We start from the raw sequence: 15684 nt of genomic DNA, 5'->3' as shown, positions 1-15684 counted from the left end.
AGTATTAGTTTGTGTGCAGCATATTGAGTCAAATTCACAGCCAAATGTGTTTGAACAAAAGCATGTTTCATTATAATTCAATATTTTTTTCCATCTTACAGTCTTGGTCTGCAGTTTAGCTGCAGCAGCTTCCCTATACGCTCCTGTGTGAACATTATTAGCATTAATTTTATTCCTCCTGGGCAACATCAAGCTGTCAGTGTTGACTTTATCAGCTTATCACATCGCATGGCTCAGCTGCTCATTTTGAACTGGAATAAACCTCTGTACATAATACAGAGCCACAGATTTGACCAAGAGCAGACTAATTCAACAAAAGCTGTCTTTGGTTACATCTGAGCTCATTATGTTGTGACAGCGAACCAAAATGCATCGAGTCAAGAAGCAGTTATTAACCTTATAGGTCAATGTGCATTGGTGAACAACAAAAGGCTTGTGTGTCTTTTCTTCATACATCAAAAGTCCAACAATTCTGCGACGATGTCAAGAGGAATCTATGAAGTGTCATAAAAAAAATTGGAAAAAAGTTGTTATGTGACTATAAATTTCAAAGCAACCTCGGTTTCCATGACACCTGAGGCACAGGCTTATTGCCTTCTTCCCACGCCGCATTGATGCAATAATTCATGCAAAATGAGGACAAACTAAGTATAGAATGCATATTCTGTGTTCTATATGGAAATACCTTCTCAACATGTTTGTATTAAAAAATATTTTTCTATGCCCTGACAATTGTCCAAGACGCTGAATTTTGGGACTTCATTGGCTGTTCTAAGCTAAAATCAAATGTTATGAACTTAATCAAAATTAAAAGAAATACATTTAAACTAAGGTTGAAATATAACCCCCGAGTGTAATGGACCTAATTAATATCTGAGTTTAGCCTTTTTTTTTATTGAATAAAAAAAATAGATCACATTTTAAGGAGACATTTCAATACGACAACTTAGAGACATATTGAGATGTCCCTATATTAATGTGTCTTGAATATCATGTTATATGCAACATAATTTACTGATAAACCTTTCTGCTTAGTGTACTTGTGGTACTCTTTAAAAAATAATTGTAAAGGATGTGTTATGTATTCCCAATCTATCCTTTTATTTGAGGCTGCCACAGAAAAACAAACTTCAAGTGTGCTGTATTTCTATGCATTTTAATAATGCAATGGAAAAAGCTGAAACCACTTACATCAAGGTTTATTGAGAGAATGAGGGGAAAAGGGAGTGGGTATTACGGCATATGTGTCTCCAGGCTGGAACAATGTGGAAGTGGGTCATTACTGATACTGGTTTTTAATACACATAGATTTTATTTTGTGGTTGCACTTAGTGAAACAGTGGACAACACTGTTGCCGTGTAGCAAGAAGGTTCTTGATTTGTATTCCTGCCTGAGCTTGTTTCTCTTCTACAGGTTTGTATGTTTGCATAGATTCTCTCAGGGTATCCCTGCATCCTTCCTAAAGCGTGACTTTTAGATTTATTGTTCTCACTAAACCTCTTTCATGTGGGCATGGTTGACAATCTGACCAATGACCGACTAGTAAAAAAAAAAAAAAAGTTTGCTTATATACTCTTATTCTGACACTCTCCATGGATCCACTTGTACAAGCCGAGTACAGGCAAATCTTTCAGAGATCCCACTTATGAAAATGAAGTTAGTCTGACACACACGCTACTTTTTTTTAATAAGAGATCTTGTTCATTTATCTTAGTGTGACAGAATGGACATTAGAAGTATTACACCCCCCTCCCTTTTTTTACTTTACTTTATTTAAAGACTTCTTTTGACCGTGCCTTTGGGCTGCACTTCCCCTGCTTGAGCTGGGATGCAGTTACAGCAGTTCGCCACCAGTTGGCACATGGAGCACGGTGAGCACTCCTGACTCAGCGAGCCAACGGCAATTTAGTGCAGTAACGGCTGGTCAGCGGAGGCGCTCACTGTCGCTCTTGTCTGTGTTAACAGTGTAAAGAAAATAAAGAACCTGCGAAAAACACACTGTCTAATCATTAAAGTGTGCAACAAAAATTGGTGGCCCGTACGGGGATCAGCGGTGCTTCAGTAAAGAGAAAGAGAGATCGTGGCACACCAGCGATGGAGTTGGAGCAACTGCAGGACCAGCTAAGTAAGGCCCTAGTGCAGTTGAAAGTGGACCAGCTACAAGAGGTGTGTTTATATGGAAAAGTCTCAGCAGAAAACCAAACCAGGAAGCACAAGCTGATCAGTCTAATAAATACAGCTGTAGATACAGCTATAGATTGTGAGGAAGAGGATGTGGCTTGTGAATTCCTCAGCAGATTAATATCAAAAGCTAAAGAAGTGAGCGAAAATGAGATGTCACAGATGGTCGATGATGCTGTGAATCAGGATAATGCTGCTCTTATAAGTTTGCAAGAACAATATGCAGCATTACAGTTAAGTTTCCAGGCTGCAACAAAGAAATTACAGGGAGAAATGGCAAAATTGGAAAACAAAGTGAAAAAACAACCTACCAACCCCATTGTAGCACATCCACCAGAAGTTACAATAAGAAGAGAATTTAAAATTAATGGCCAAATTGGAGAAAGAGGTCAGAGAGACAAACTGTCCTATTCAAACCTGATCCATCAGATTGAAATGGGCCTAAAAAGAAATCACAGTGAAGTGGAGATCATAGAGGCTGTGGTCAGGGCTATTAGCCCAGGTCTACCCCTCCGCGACATGCTAGAGATCAAAACAGACCTCACTATTGCACAGCTGCGAACAATACTAAAGGGTCATTACAAAGAAGACAGCTCCACTGACCTGTACCATCGGTTAATTAACATCACACAGGACAGTAATGAGTCACCACAAAATTTCTTGTTTAGAGCAATAGAGTTAAAAGAAAGATTGCTCGCGGCATCTAGAGAACCTGGCTCTGAGGAAGATTACGGCCCAGAACTGATTCAAAAGAAGTTTCTGAGAGCAGTAGGAACAGGACTTATTAATGATAATGTTAAACACCAGCTCAAGAACTTCCTGGATGATCTGACAGTTGCAGATGATGTACTGATAGCAAAGACTAATGAGGCAGCTAGTATTGAATGGGAAAGGCAACAGAAGTTCAGAAGGAATAATAAAGATCTGAAAGTGAGGGAGGTTAGAGCAGAAGCACAGGCAGTTCCCAAAACAACAGTTGGAGCAGTTTGGGAGCAAGAACAGCCATCTTCCATCGAAAAAAAAAATAGAACTGGAAAAGTACAATCATCTGCTTCTCACACAGAAACTGAGCTCCTAGATGCCATCCGACAACTTCAAAGTGAGATGCAAGACATCAGGAGACTGGTTAATGACTCTCATTTATCTATTTCCAAATCAAAACCAAGTCGGAGACGTGGATGTAAACATTGCCAGGAAAACAATAGAGGAGAGTTTTGTGACCATTGCTTCAAATGTGGACAAGGTGGGCATCTATCACGTGGGTGTAGATTTGTTAAAAACACATCAGACAGGCCCGGAGAAGCAGATATGTCTGTGAGCAGTGTGACATCTGTACCAGCAACAGAATATGACCAAACAGGAAATGGACACAAGCTGACCACTGACATCACACATCATTCGGAACTTAAGTGTATGGAAGAAGTGAGACATGCAGCACCTGAGTTGAATGAGAGTGTTGGTATCAACCTCCTCTCTCCATCACAAAGAGACAAACTGCTTAACTTGATTGGAAAGAAGTGTACCATTATCTGTCTGCTGGATGGAGTGGAAACCAGAGCTCTATGGGATACCGGATCACAGGTCTGCCTCATGAGTGAAAAATGGAGAAAGCAGAATCTCCCTCATGTTACTATCAGAAGTCTCACTGAGATTATTGGACCTGGAATATTGGATGGAAGAGCAGTGAATAAGACACCAATCCCTTTTATTGGCTGGGTTGAGGTCAAATTTAAATTACCATCAGTGAGTCAAACACAACTAGAGCTCTGGGTGCCAGTTCTAGTTGCTGAAGAGGATGCAGTGGGAGAAGAACCAATCATTGGTTACAATGTGATTGAGTACCTATTAAAAGGGGGTCTAGATCCTCCCACCATCATCACAGAAGCTGTTAGTACAGCATTTTCCATTGAAAGTAAGAAGGCAGAGGTATTTCTAAAAGTCATGAGAAATATGAAGGAGGAACAGGGCATAAGTACTGTTAAAGCATCGAGAGAACTTCATCATCCCAGCTGGCCAGACGAAGATGGTGAAGTGCAGTACACGAGCTGGTCCACTTGCAGGTCAGCAAGGAGTCCTGTTTGAACCTCTGTCACAGTCGCAGCTACCAGAAGGACTAAGGGTTAAAGAAGGAATAGTGCCTACATCAGAGTTCCTGGTCCTGCTTCAGAATCCCAGTGAACAATGATACTGCTCATGACATTATTTTACCCTCCAAAAGCAAAGTAGGTCAAATCCAAGCAGTAAAAGCAATGTATGTGGCACCAACAGAATCAACAAAAATAAATGAAATAGAGACACCAAATTTCAATTGTGAAAAGGAACTTCAACAGGATCAGAGAGCAAAGGAGAAAAAAAGGAGAACCAAAATAGGGCTGAAAGTGAAGATCTTTGGGATCCACCAGTTCCCATCAGCCACCTTTCCCCAGCACAACAGCAGTTGGTGAAACAACTACTCCGAGATGAGTGTAAAGCCTTCTCTCATGATGATTATGATGTTGGAACCATCCCCTCACTGCAGCTCAAAATCCGACTGCAAGATCCCACACCAGTGACAAGAACATATATATCTGTTCCAAAACCACTGCACAATGAGGTAAAAGAATATCTTGAAGATTTGTTAAATAGAGGATGGATCACAAAGTCTAGGTCAAATTATTCTAGCCCAATAGTCTGTGTCCGTAAAAGGGATGGTAGCCTCAGACTGTGCTGTGATTACAGAGAGTTGAATAAGAAGTCTCTGCCAGATCGTCATCCCATTCCCCCATACAGGACATGCTAAATAGCCTGATTGGAAGTTCTTGGTTTTCTGTCCTTGATCAGGAAAAGCCTATCACCAGGGCTTTCTGGAAGAATCAAGTCGCCTCACTGCATTTATCACACCGTGGGGTCTGTATGAATGGGTGAGAATACCATTTGGATTATCATCAGCACCAGCAGAGTTTCAGAGGTCCATGGAGGAGTGCCTGACTGGACTACGTGATGAGGTGTGTTTGCCTTACCTGGATGATAATTTGGTGCACTCTAAAACATTTGAAGACCACTTGAATCATCTTAGAAGTGTATTGCAGCGTTATCAGGAAACAGGAGTCAAGCTGACACCAAGGAAATGTGACATCTTTAAGAACCAAGTGAGATTTCTTGGAAAGTTGGTCACAAAAGATGGATATACAGTGGATCCTGCAGATATTGCTCCTGTACAGGCTTTGAGAGAGAAAACCCTCCACAGTGGGAGAACTGAGAAAATTATTGGGATTTGTCTCCTACTATCGCAGTTACATCCCAAACTTCTCCGGCATAGCTAAGCCTCTATATGATCTTCTCTCCTTAAGCCCTGAGAAAAGGGAAAAGGAAAACACAAAAGCGAGAAGTAGGAAACAAAATCAGAACAGTGGACAATTACCATCATCACACCCAATTATATGGTCAGCAAAACATCAAGAAGTGCTTGGCCAGTTATTAGATTTTCTAGTGAAGCCACCAGTATTGGGTTATCCGGACTTTGAACAACCGTTCATTCTACATTGTGATGCTTCACAAGAAGGGCTTGGTGCTGTACTTTACCAGAGACAACAGGGAACTCTAGCAGTCATAGCATATGGATCCAGAACGCTAACACCCCAGAAAAAACTATCACCTTCATTCAGGAAAACTGGAGTTCCTGGCTCTGAAGTGGGCCATCTGTGAGAGGTTTAGAGATTATCTCTATTATGCACCACCATTTACAGTTTACACTGACAATAACCCTCTTACATATGTGCTTTCCACAGCTAAACTGAATGCAACCACTCATCGATGGGTTGCTGAACTGGCTGATTTCAGTTCTCAATAAAGTATCGCCCAGGTAAAGTAAATGGAGATGCAGATGGTCTCTCCCGAATGTCACTCAGCATGGAGGAGTACATGCAAACCTGCACACAGGTAGTACACCCAGAGGTGATGAACAGTGTTATTCAAGCAGTTGCTCTTCAGTTTCAAGACTCTGAGCCATGGCTATGCCCAGCAACCATCAACAGTCTGGTCACAGAGGAATGTGATGCAGCTAACACATCAGTAAAGGACATCAGTAGAGCAGCTCTTAGACAAGCTCAACAAGATGATCCAGTGATTAGTGAGGTATTGAGATGTGTTACTGCACAGAAAAAACCAAAGCATGGCTGGCACAAGGGCAACAGGTTGGCTGTTGCTCTGATGAGACAAAAACACAGATTATATATGGATGAAGATGGACTACTCCACCGCAAGACAGCCAGTCGCTCACAACTCCTTCTACCACAGAAATATCATGCACTTGTTTTTAAGGAGCTTCATGAGGAGATGGGTCATCTTGGAGTTGAGAGGGTGTTGCATCTCATCAGAGATCGTTTCTATTGGCCTAACATGCAAGGTGATGTTGAACACTATGTCACCCGTGTATGCAGTTGTTTGAAACAAAAGCGGCCCAATAAACCAGCTCGAGCCCCTCTTACCAACATCATCACTACATACCCATTTGAGTTAGTCTCCATTGATTTCTTACATCTGGAGAAATGCAGTGGTGGGTATGAATACATCCTTGTAGTGATGGATCATTTCACACGGTTTGCCCAGGCTTATCCTTGCAAAAACAAAGCTGCCAAAACAGCTGCAGAGAAAATATTTGGGGATTTTATTTTGAAGTTTGGTTTTCCCACAAAGCTGCATCATGACCAGGGTAAAGAGTTTGAAAACAAACTATTTGCATCACTCGAAAAGTACAGTGGAGTCAAGGGGTCAAGAACAACGCCATACCATCCGCAGGGTAATGGTCAGGTTGAAAGGTTCAACAGGACACTACTTGCCATGCTGAGGAGTCTGCCAGAAATTGAAAAAAAAGATTGGAAATCTTCTCTACCAAAAGTGGTTCATGCATACAATTGCACACGCAGCGAAGCTACTGGCTATGCTCCGTACTTCCTCTTATTTGGTCGTCAGCCCCGGCTCCCCATTGATCTTATGTTTGGTCTCAGTGAAAAGAACCAAAGCTCTTCCCACCGGGATTATGCAGAAAAATGGAGGACAAGGATGAGTGAAGCCTATCAGTTGGCATCCAGGACAGCCAGTAAGCAAGCGATGAGAGGAAGGCTCACTATGATAGGAAACTGCATGGAGGGGAGTTGTATCCAGGTTGCCGAGTGCTTGTTAGGAATCTGAATGAGAAGGGAGGACCAGGAAAATTGAGAGCATTCTGGGAAGATAAAGTGTACCTTGTTAAAGAAAGGAAACATCAGGACAGTCCTGTCTATGAAATTCACCCAGAAAGTGGAAAAGGCGAATCAGGACCATCCACAGAAATCTGCTGCTTCCATGCGATTTCCTTTCGACAGAACCAAAAGTAACCACTCAACCTAAAAGACCCCGAAAAGAGAAAGAGAAGCAGAGACATGCAGACAGCTCTGATGATGAAGACGACTGGGAAGCCATCATTCATCCACCTCTACAGCATCACAAAATGGAGTCAGATCATCTCATCGAGAGTCAGCTGAGAGCGGAGGCACCAGAGTTCCACCCAATCAACGAGGACATGCAAAGGGACTGCATAGCTGATGGTGGTGGACCAGGGCAACAACCAACTCTTGGTGAGGACATGGATGCAACACTAGAAGACGACTTTCATCCAGAGAACATGAACAGTGGAGATGAGTCTCACCAGTCAGCTGCCAGTGACCAAGAAGAGACTGACATATCACCCCACAGGGTGGGAAGGTATCCTTTTCGAACAAGAAAACCTATGTTACGATTCAATTACCATAATTTGGGACAGCCTTTTCTCTAATGTGAATAAGTTAGAATGATTTGCATGATTAACTACTTTTTGATGTATCTTAGGTAGAATGATAGATGAGTACCCATGGTATCAATTTCAGCATGTTTTTAAAGGTAGAGTTTACTTTTAAGTTAAAGTACCTTACTCTCAGAAGAGATTGCAGATATTTACGCTACTGGCGGATCAAGTGGTGGATTGTCATCGTGCACAATGACGTCGACTGCAGCAATGTGACGTTAATAGGAGATATATGTCATATTGTCGGACTGGACACAGCATAGCATCTCTTTGAACATTCATTCTGACTCCTTCCTAGAAGTACTCTGCATAATTGTAAAGCATTAAAACATGTTTGCTGATTTATTTGCTGTAACGCTAGGGTACCCGAATGTCGGGACGACATTACATTTTGGAGGGGAGAGTGTGACAGAATGGACATTAGAAGTATTACACCCCCCTCCCTTTTTTTACTTTACTTTATTTAAAGACTTCTTTTGACCGTGCCTTTGGGCTGCACTTCCCCTGCTTGAGCTGGGATGCAGTTACAGCAGTTCGCCACCAGTTGGCACATGGAGCACGGTGAGCACTCCTGACTCAGCGAGCCAACGGCAATTTAGTGCAGTAACGGCTGGTCAGCGGAGGCGCTCACTGTCGCTCTTGTCTGTGTTAACAGTGTAAAGAAAATAAAGAACCTGCGAAAAACACACTGTCTAATCATTAAAGTGTGCAACATTTTATTTTGTGGTAACAATATTCATGTGTCATTACAGTTGAGGTAAACAGAAGAAAATGTCTTCTTTGCCAGTATTTTTGTTTTTATTTTTAATCCTAAAAAGATTTTTTTTTTAATTTGTTTAAATTAAATATTTGGAATTTTAAAATGAAATGCAATTTTCTTTCCTTTTTATTTATTTTTTACTTTGTTGTTTGATGAAAACATCCAATTGCCAGAACACAAATCGGCTTAAGCTGCAGCAACTATAGATTTCATTTTTCCTGATGCAAGGTTTCAGTATAGCAACAATAATCTTGTATTCACCTGCTGACTGAATTTTAAATCTACTTCACAGATTGACTGAGCTGCTTATAAGACCTTTCTCCCCAAAATACTGCAATGGTGTATTTGCATTCAGCTCAGGGTAGAATAATGGTTGACCTGTTTGGATTTGCTCATATGTAATCTCAGTTTTGTGCCACTCAGACAGTCTTACCTTGGTCCAAATCAGGTTGAGGATGTGGACCTCCGCTTTGTCTCCTCTGACAAAATCGGTCCAACAGCCCATCAGCATCTCTCTCACGTAGATCGTCTGTTGTTGTTGCGGTCCGCATGTCTGAATTGATGCTGAAAGAAATCAAATGTAAATGATTATGCAGTGTCAGCAGTATTTTTTTTTTTTTTTTTTTTTTTTTTTTTTTTTTGTCTCCCGCATATGCATAGAACTCATTGTATTCTTTTGTCAAGATTTCACTCCATCTACAACAGTGCTGTCCCATTTTGGCATACAGACTGAATGAAAACCCGTGTGTATGAAAGCCAGAAAGCTATCATTTAACAGATAGATCAGCCCCTCCGTATTACAGATCCCCTGCCTGGAAAGAGCTAAAATTGTTATTAATCATCCTGAAAGCTTTTCCCTGGTTTCAGCGTATGGATGTTAAATGTGTGGGTAGGACTACATTGTTTAAAAACATATCAGCCGCTCCACGTTTATCAGACACGTCAGGACTCTGAGCCGCAGTCATCCATCAAGACCGCTCACTTGGCTCACTGCTACGAGGCTGCTGTTTAACCTGAGGATCCATGTCTCTGGAGGCTGAATTAATCGGGCCGAGGCTGTGCGGTCATGGGTGAGGTTGGTTATAAATGCTTGCTGTTTGACCTGGGCGATGTGTGTGTGTATTCTATTGTGTTAAATTAGAGTGCGTGTGTGAGTGTGCTCCAACCTGTCTGAGGTTGTCAGGGACAAAATCTCCGGCAAACTATTTTTCTTTTCCGAGTTTGGTGTAAAAGAGCAAAGTGATTTTTTTACTTTTTTTTAATCTAAATGAATCAACTCTTCAGTGTTGCCTTGTCCTGCTTCTATTGCTAACCAGAGATTGTAGGAATAGTATTGAGAGAGTCACAGACTTAAAAATGTGTGGTACATTTTCATGTCACCTCCTTTACTCCGAAGAACCTAAATCAAAAACAGTACAACAAGGTGTCTTTAGAAGTTACATATTTTATAACTAGTGATCACTTACGTGCAAAAAAAAACAACAAAAAAACCCCGCAATACCTAAGCCCCGAACAGAGCTTAGTTTAATCCATCATCCAAAACAGATCAGAGAATAAGACACAATTGGAAATTTAACAAGACATGAATTGCTACCAAAGAGAAAAAGAAAAGCAAATATTTGGACGAAGATTCTCTGCTGAGAGGAGGAATTAATTTTCTTTTGGCTCATCTGCAAAATGTCATCTGTGAGGTAAAACTTCAAATTATTTGAGCACAGCGTCCCCATTCTGGCAGGATCCGGCTGTGGGAAGGCTTTTCTACAGCAGGGGATGGGAAGATGGATGGGGCTAAATGAAGGCAGTTTTAGAAAGATATATGGTAAAAGGTATAACAAAAAATAAATAAATAAATAAACTATAGATGGCAAAAATTTGAGTCTTTGAATGTGGAAAGCTGGGATGTGCATGAGCCCAAACGCCATGCAGCTATAATTGCACCCAAGGGGGTTGAAATGTGATATTTGACATTGATGTATGCCATTTTCTTTTTTATGTCTTCCACTTACTAAAAAAAGTTAGAACGTTTCTGTGTTGGGCCGTAACACAAAATAGAAATAAAATACATTGGTGTTAGTAATTATATCCTGAAAACGTCTGGGAAAATTACAAGGGGTATTGCTAATTTTGCAAGGCACAGCATTTCAAAATTAATTGAACGTCAGATAAATCCGACTGTAGCAGGCCCCAGTGACTCTGTTGTTGAAATTCTTCACCACAACAGCTAGTTTAGTAGGAAATCCTGCATGACAGACCGCATCACTGACTTCTATGATATATTTGGACTGTTAACGCAGAGTGACACCATCCATCAGGGAGAGGGGATGTAATGAAGGTTTTCATTACTTGTATAAAAACACTTAAAAGGGGTTGAATGATGAGACAAATACAAATTGAAGTATTTTATTGTTTGTGTTTTGTCCAGTGGCACCTCAGCTGGAACTGATGGTGTCCTGTTAAAATAAAACAAACAAATGGATGGGTTTTGTAACTGTCTGAAATACACTGAAATGTTTGTAGAAATGGCTTACCTCTGTCTCTTCCTCTGCAGGGTGTTCAGGCTAAAAGATTCCCCGGGGGCCTGAACACCTTATAAAGGTTCCGGAAGAGACCAAATGCAGATGGAAGAGGGGGAGCGATGAAACTATGTATTTTAGAAGTGTAATGATTGGATTTATATTTATAGAAAGGTATTTTAGAAATGAAATGGCAGCTTAAAAATGAAGAGTGTTGTTATGATTATGTTGAAGATTTAGTTGTTTTGTTAAGATTGTCTGTATATAGGTATTTTGTCCTACCCTGTTTCTTGGTGGGGTTGTTAATGGGAGCAGCCAGGGACTATAAAAACCTGTATGTTGGCCACATTGCAGGTTAGTTGGTGTGGCTGCTGCTAAGACCCATGGCCATTGTAAGCAGGATTGTCTCCATGTTAAATGTTGGAAAATAAACACCTGGTTGGTCTGCACTATTTCTCTGCCTCAAGACTCCTCTGTAAACCAGCCGCTAAGGGCCATCCTAACAGGGGACGTGTAGAAAAGCTCTGTTAACAGCAACTTGTAAAGATTGGAACTTAAACTGGATGCCCCTTATTTAGAAAACACTAATGAGAAGACTTGGCTGAGGCAATAGCCTCACTATCAACAGGAGGTAGATTAAGACAAATTGAGACAGAAAGCAATAAACAAGAAAATGAGTCTCATAAGAAAATGTTTCCCATAGTAACTCAAACAGGTTAATTGCTTAATCATTTGACTTTTTAAAATGGCATGCTTTAATTATTATTTGACAAACATCTCTCCTTGTCAAAAAATACAATGTTCTTTCTAAGCCACATGGACTCACTATTTAAATTGAGGTCAGAGCTCAATTTAAATACTACAATGTTTCAGAGTTAGAACAATAAAAGATTCCAGGTTTCTATACATTTCCAAATCCTTCTTCTAAAATATTATAATATTTACTTTCAGTTCTGCATTTTCTGCCCTCCTTTAAACCGTTATTAGTCAATCATCCTTTCTTTATGGTACTAGGTATTATAGTGCAGATATTTTTGCTTTGTTGAATGGTCTAAAAATTATGCATGAGGGCAGTATTTTCAGAAAAACTAGCTGTCATCAACAAATAAAACAAGGGATGCAACAGTCAACTCCCTTTTCTTAGGAGTCTACCAAAGCATAGTCCTGGTGCTTCACACTCAACAAAACAATCAGTTGTCTAAAATTGTTGTCCTAAATAAAACCAATTTTAACATAACTACAAGTTGTTGATATATAGCAACTAGAAATGCACTGTAAAAATTGTCTGGGGACCTTAATTAGACACAAACCCTGATCATTTAACTAACATTACTATTAATAAAGAAGCGCTTTAAATGGCATATTTCACATCATGGATGGGATTTTAAATAATTCCCTCCTTTACACAGAGTTTATATATCATCTAATTTAAACACCTATTTTCAACCACTTAGAAGGTTAGGGTTGGGAAAGGTTGCGTCAGTTGTTGGATTATGGTTTGGTACTGTGAACAGGAGCTCTTGCTGTAAATCAAGACTGAGGATCATCTGTGCCCATTTGCCTTCTGTCTTCTCCGCTCTTGCCACAGAGGTCAAGGCTCACTTCCTGTTATTCTGGCCTTCTGCATTAATGTCTGTTACTCAATATCCACATCCATTAAGTTATTTCTCTCTTGTTCTGCTGTGACAGAGTCAACGGCCCATGACTGTCACCCGAGGTCCTCGCGTAAATCACACTGACTGAGTAACAACGTTTTTGGGGGTGTGTATGTGTGTGTCACTTTTGCCTTTTTACGAGCCACCATAGGATATGAAGAACATTCATTTAGCTCCCTTGACCCCGGAAATGCCAATGGCTTTGCTAAGCGGTTTGCTGGTAAATGAGGTATAGAAGAGCCATTCCATCGTCTGTCCCCTTTATCTACTTATATCAGTCCCCATCATTTCCCATTCCATGAGAAGATGTGTTTATGGATGTCAGTGTTTTCCATCTAGATGTTAAGTATCTTGTGTAAATGTGAATAAAAACATTAAGCAGGACAGAAAATGAACTTGATTCATAAAATAAGGTTAGATTCAAAGCATCACTTTAAAAGATACTCTCTTTTCATTAGATTGGACAATAATGATTAGATATGAAAAAATAAAAGCCTTAAAGTAAAGTGAGTGAAAGCTCATAAAAGAGTATACAAATTCTAAAGCATGTTTGCATAAAAAAAGTGCACGATTTTCTGGAACACCACAAATCCATTAGTGAAATGAGGCAGGGGTGAGGTGGGTTATGAAAATCCCATCTGGTCATATACTTGTTCAAGAGTGTCGGCTTATGTTTTCCTAACCTCCGATACGTTCTTTAAGGACACAGAAGACTGCTTGATGAAATGACAAACATCTGTTTTCTGTTTTTGCTCAATTGTGCACACAGTACCATTAGACTCTTAGTGCAACTGCAGCCGTCGTCGGACATCTCCAGGTCGACTTGTCATTAACTCATTTCAGTCTGCAAGTCTTTGTTTTGTTAAGTGCTGTGTTTTACTTTGTCATACTTTGTCTAATTAATGATTTGGATGTGTACAAAAAAAAACAACCCTGCAATGAAATGATGAACATTGCATTGCAGCTGAACTGCAGCCAGTGGCTGTGCTGGTGCTTCCTTATGGGGTTATTTAACATCAGCCAAAAAAGAAAGTTCTTCTAAGCTAAGCTAAATTATTGAAAACCTTTGCCAATTTGATAACAGTGGTATGACTTAAGTCTGTTTTGTTAGCATTTCTGTTTGTCAAAAATAATAATAAAAAAGTTGTTTGCCGCTTATTGTGTAAAGATGGGACCTCCTTGGACAAACAGTAATGTTTTTGAATGTGCAGAGAGAGGTATGCAAAATATATATTTTTATTTTGTTACCATGAATACTTTAAGAAATGTGCTTGTATGGTTTGTATCAAATGTTAGAAAAAATAGAGGTGTATTATCGGGTTTTAATGCATAGAGCCAAAAATAAAATACTTTTGACTGAAACTAAGAATATCTAAGCAATAAAACCTGAGTGTTAAGACAAGACTCAGTCTAACACATGCGTATTTGTTGATAAACTCCATAATACTTTTAGAAGTGTTACAATCAGAACAATACAAGATGTGAAGTTTCTACATATTTCCAAATCTTTCTTTCAGTTCTGCTTTTTCTACCTCCCTTTAAACTCTTACTAGTCAATCATCATTTTTTATGATACTGGGTGTTGTAGTACAGATATTTTTGCTTTATTGAATGTTCTAAAAAGCATGCATGGTGGCAGCATTTTCAGAGGTCGGAGCTGTAAAAAATAACTGAGTTATCAACAAATAAAACAAGGGATGTGACAGACAACTCCCTTTTCTTAGAAGTCTACTAAATTAGTCCTGGTTCCTCACACTCAAAGGTTTTCAAGAGATGTGGTTAAAGCTTCAGTATTTTCGGGGTCAGGAGGTGTTTAAGAAGGAAGTCAAAGAAAGTAGGACATTTTTCAATAAGCTATTCTAAAGGTATTTGTATTTTCTGTGTGGACATATTGGTCTATGAATCAGATTCTCCTTGGAATCTGTTTGTCATTGTGCAGCTTTGTCTTTTTCACAGCTTTGGGGACTGACTTCAGCAGCCAACTTGGAGACTGAAGGGAGCAAAACAAAACTGCTCTGTTTTATTCTTCTAAGCTTTCAACTTCTGTTATAAAACATACCGGATTTGGAAATGTTGACAACCTTTTGTAAATGTCAGACTTAAGGCCTTCACATACCTTCCAGTCGCTGTGAACATGAGCTGGTCAGACCTGGCAGACAAGCGACCCTATTTGTATTATTTTTAGCTCAGCTGAAGAGCCACCTGCCAATTAAAGATACACAGTTTTCACCAAAATCCTTTAGGAGGTAGTAATGTACTAATAGATCTGAAAGACATACATAAGAAAATTAATGCAACTTTTGTGTCCTCATAATGAACATTATATTTTCTATAGAGAGAGAAAAAACATTCCTTGCTGTTTTTTTTTTCTTTTTTCTTAAATAGTTGCACTGATGTTCAGATGCTTCTTATTTTATGACCTGTCGTTTTCATTGTCTGCCACATGTTTGGCATCATACTCTGAGAGAGAGGATTATTGTCTCTGTTGGCACACACTGTCAGCACAGTCATAGAAGTCTGGCTGCAACCAAACATCTGCAGAGAGTCCTAGTGGACCATAAATGGCAGGTAATAATGACAAAATTCTCATCCCACCGGATTCTCAATGAAGCGGGCATGAAATGGGCTGAGAAGTATAAATTAGGCATTAAGGTAAGGTTCTACATTCTCCAGGGATCACAGGCTGTTATTCACAGCAAGGAATGACAACCAGGCTTGTTGTGTTAATTGCTACTTTATGATGCCGAGGAAAGCTTAAAATATCACATTAATTT

The 15684-nt window shown here is 39.9% G+C and overlaps 1 protein-coding gene and 1 long non-coding RNA gene across 3 annotated transcripts in view; both read right to left on the bottom strand.

The window, feature by feature from the left end:
• Positions 1–15684, bottom strand: part of eng (endoglin) — a 48387-nt gene that overhangs the window by 21141 nt on the left and 11562 nt on the right. For both annotated transcript variants that reach the window (XM_044096568.1, XM_044096569.1), the window contains exon 3: positions 9176–9306. In XM_044096568.1, the coding sequence (XP_043952503.1) occupies positions 9176–9306 (131 nt within the window). The remainder of the gene's footprint in view (positions 1–9175; positions 9307–15684) is intronic.
• LOC122819662 lies at positions 9623–13434 on the bottom strand. Its single transcript, XR_006368647.1, has 2 exons — positions 11271–13434; positions 9623–11192 (listed from the first exon to the last, which is right to left on the bottom strand). It is a non-coding gene; the product is annotated as an uncharacterized LOC122819662 (long non-coding RNA).

The sequence above is a fragment of the Gambusia affinis genome, linkage group LG17 (assembly GCF_019740435.1).
Source record: "Gambusia affinis linkage group LG17, SWU_Gaff_1.0, whole genome shotgun sequence".
Classification (NCBI taxonomy): Eukaryota; Metazoa; Chordata; class Actinopteri; order Cyprinodontiformes; family Poeciliidae; genus Gambusia; species Gambusia affinis.
The sequence above is the reverse complement of the archived record's forward strand: the minus strand, read 5'-3'. Positions and strand labels throughout refer to the sequence as shown.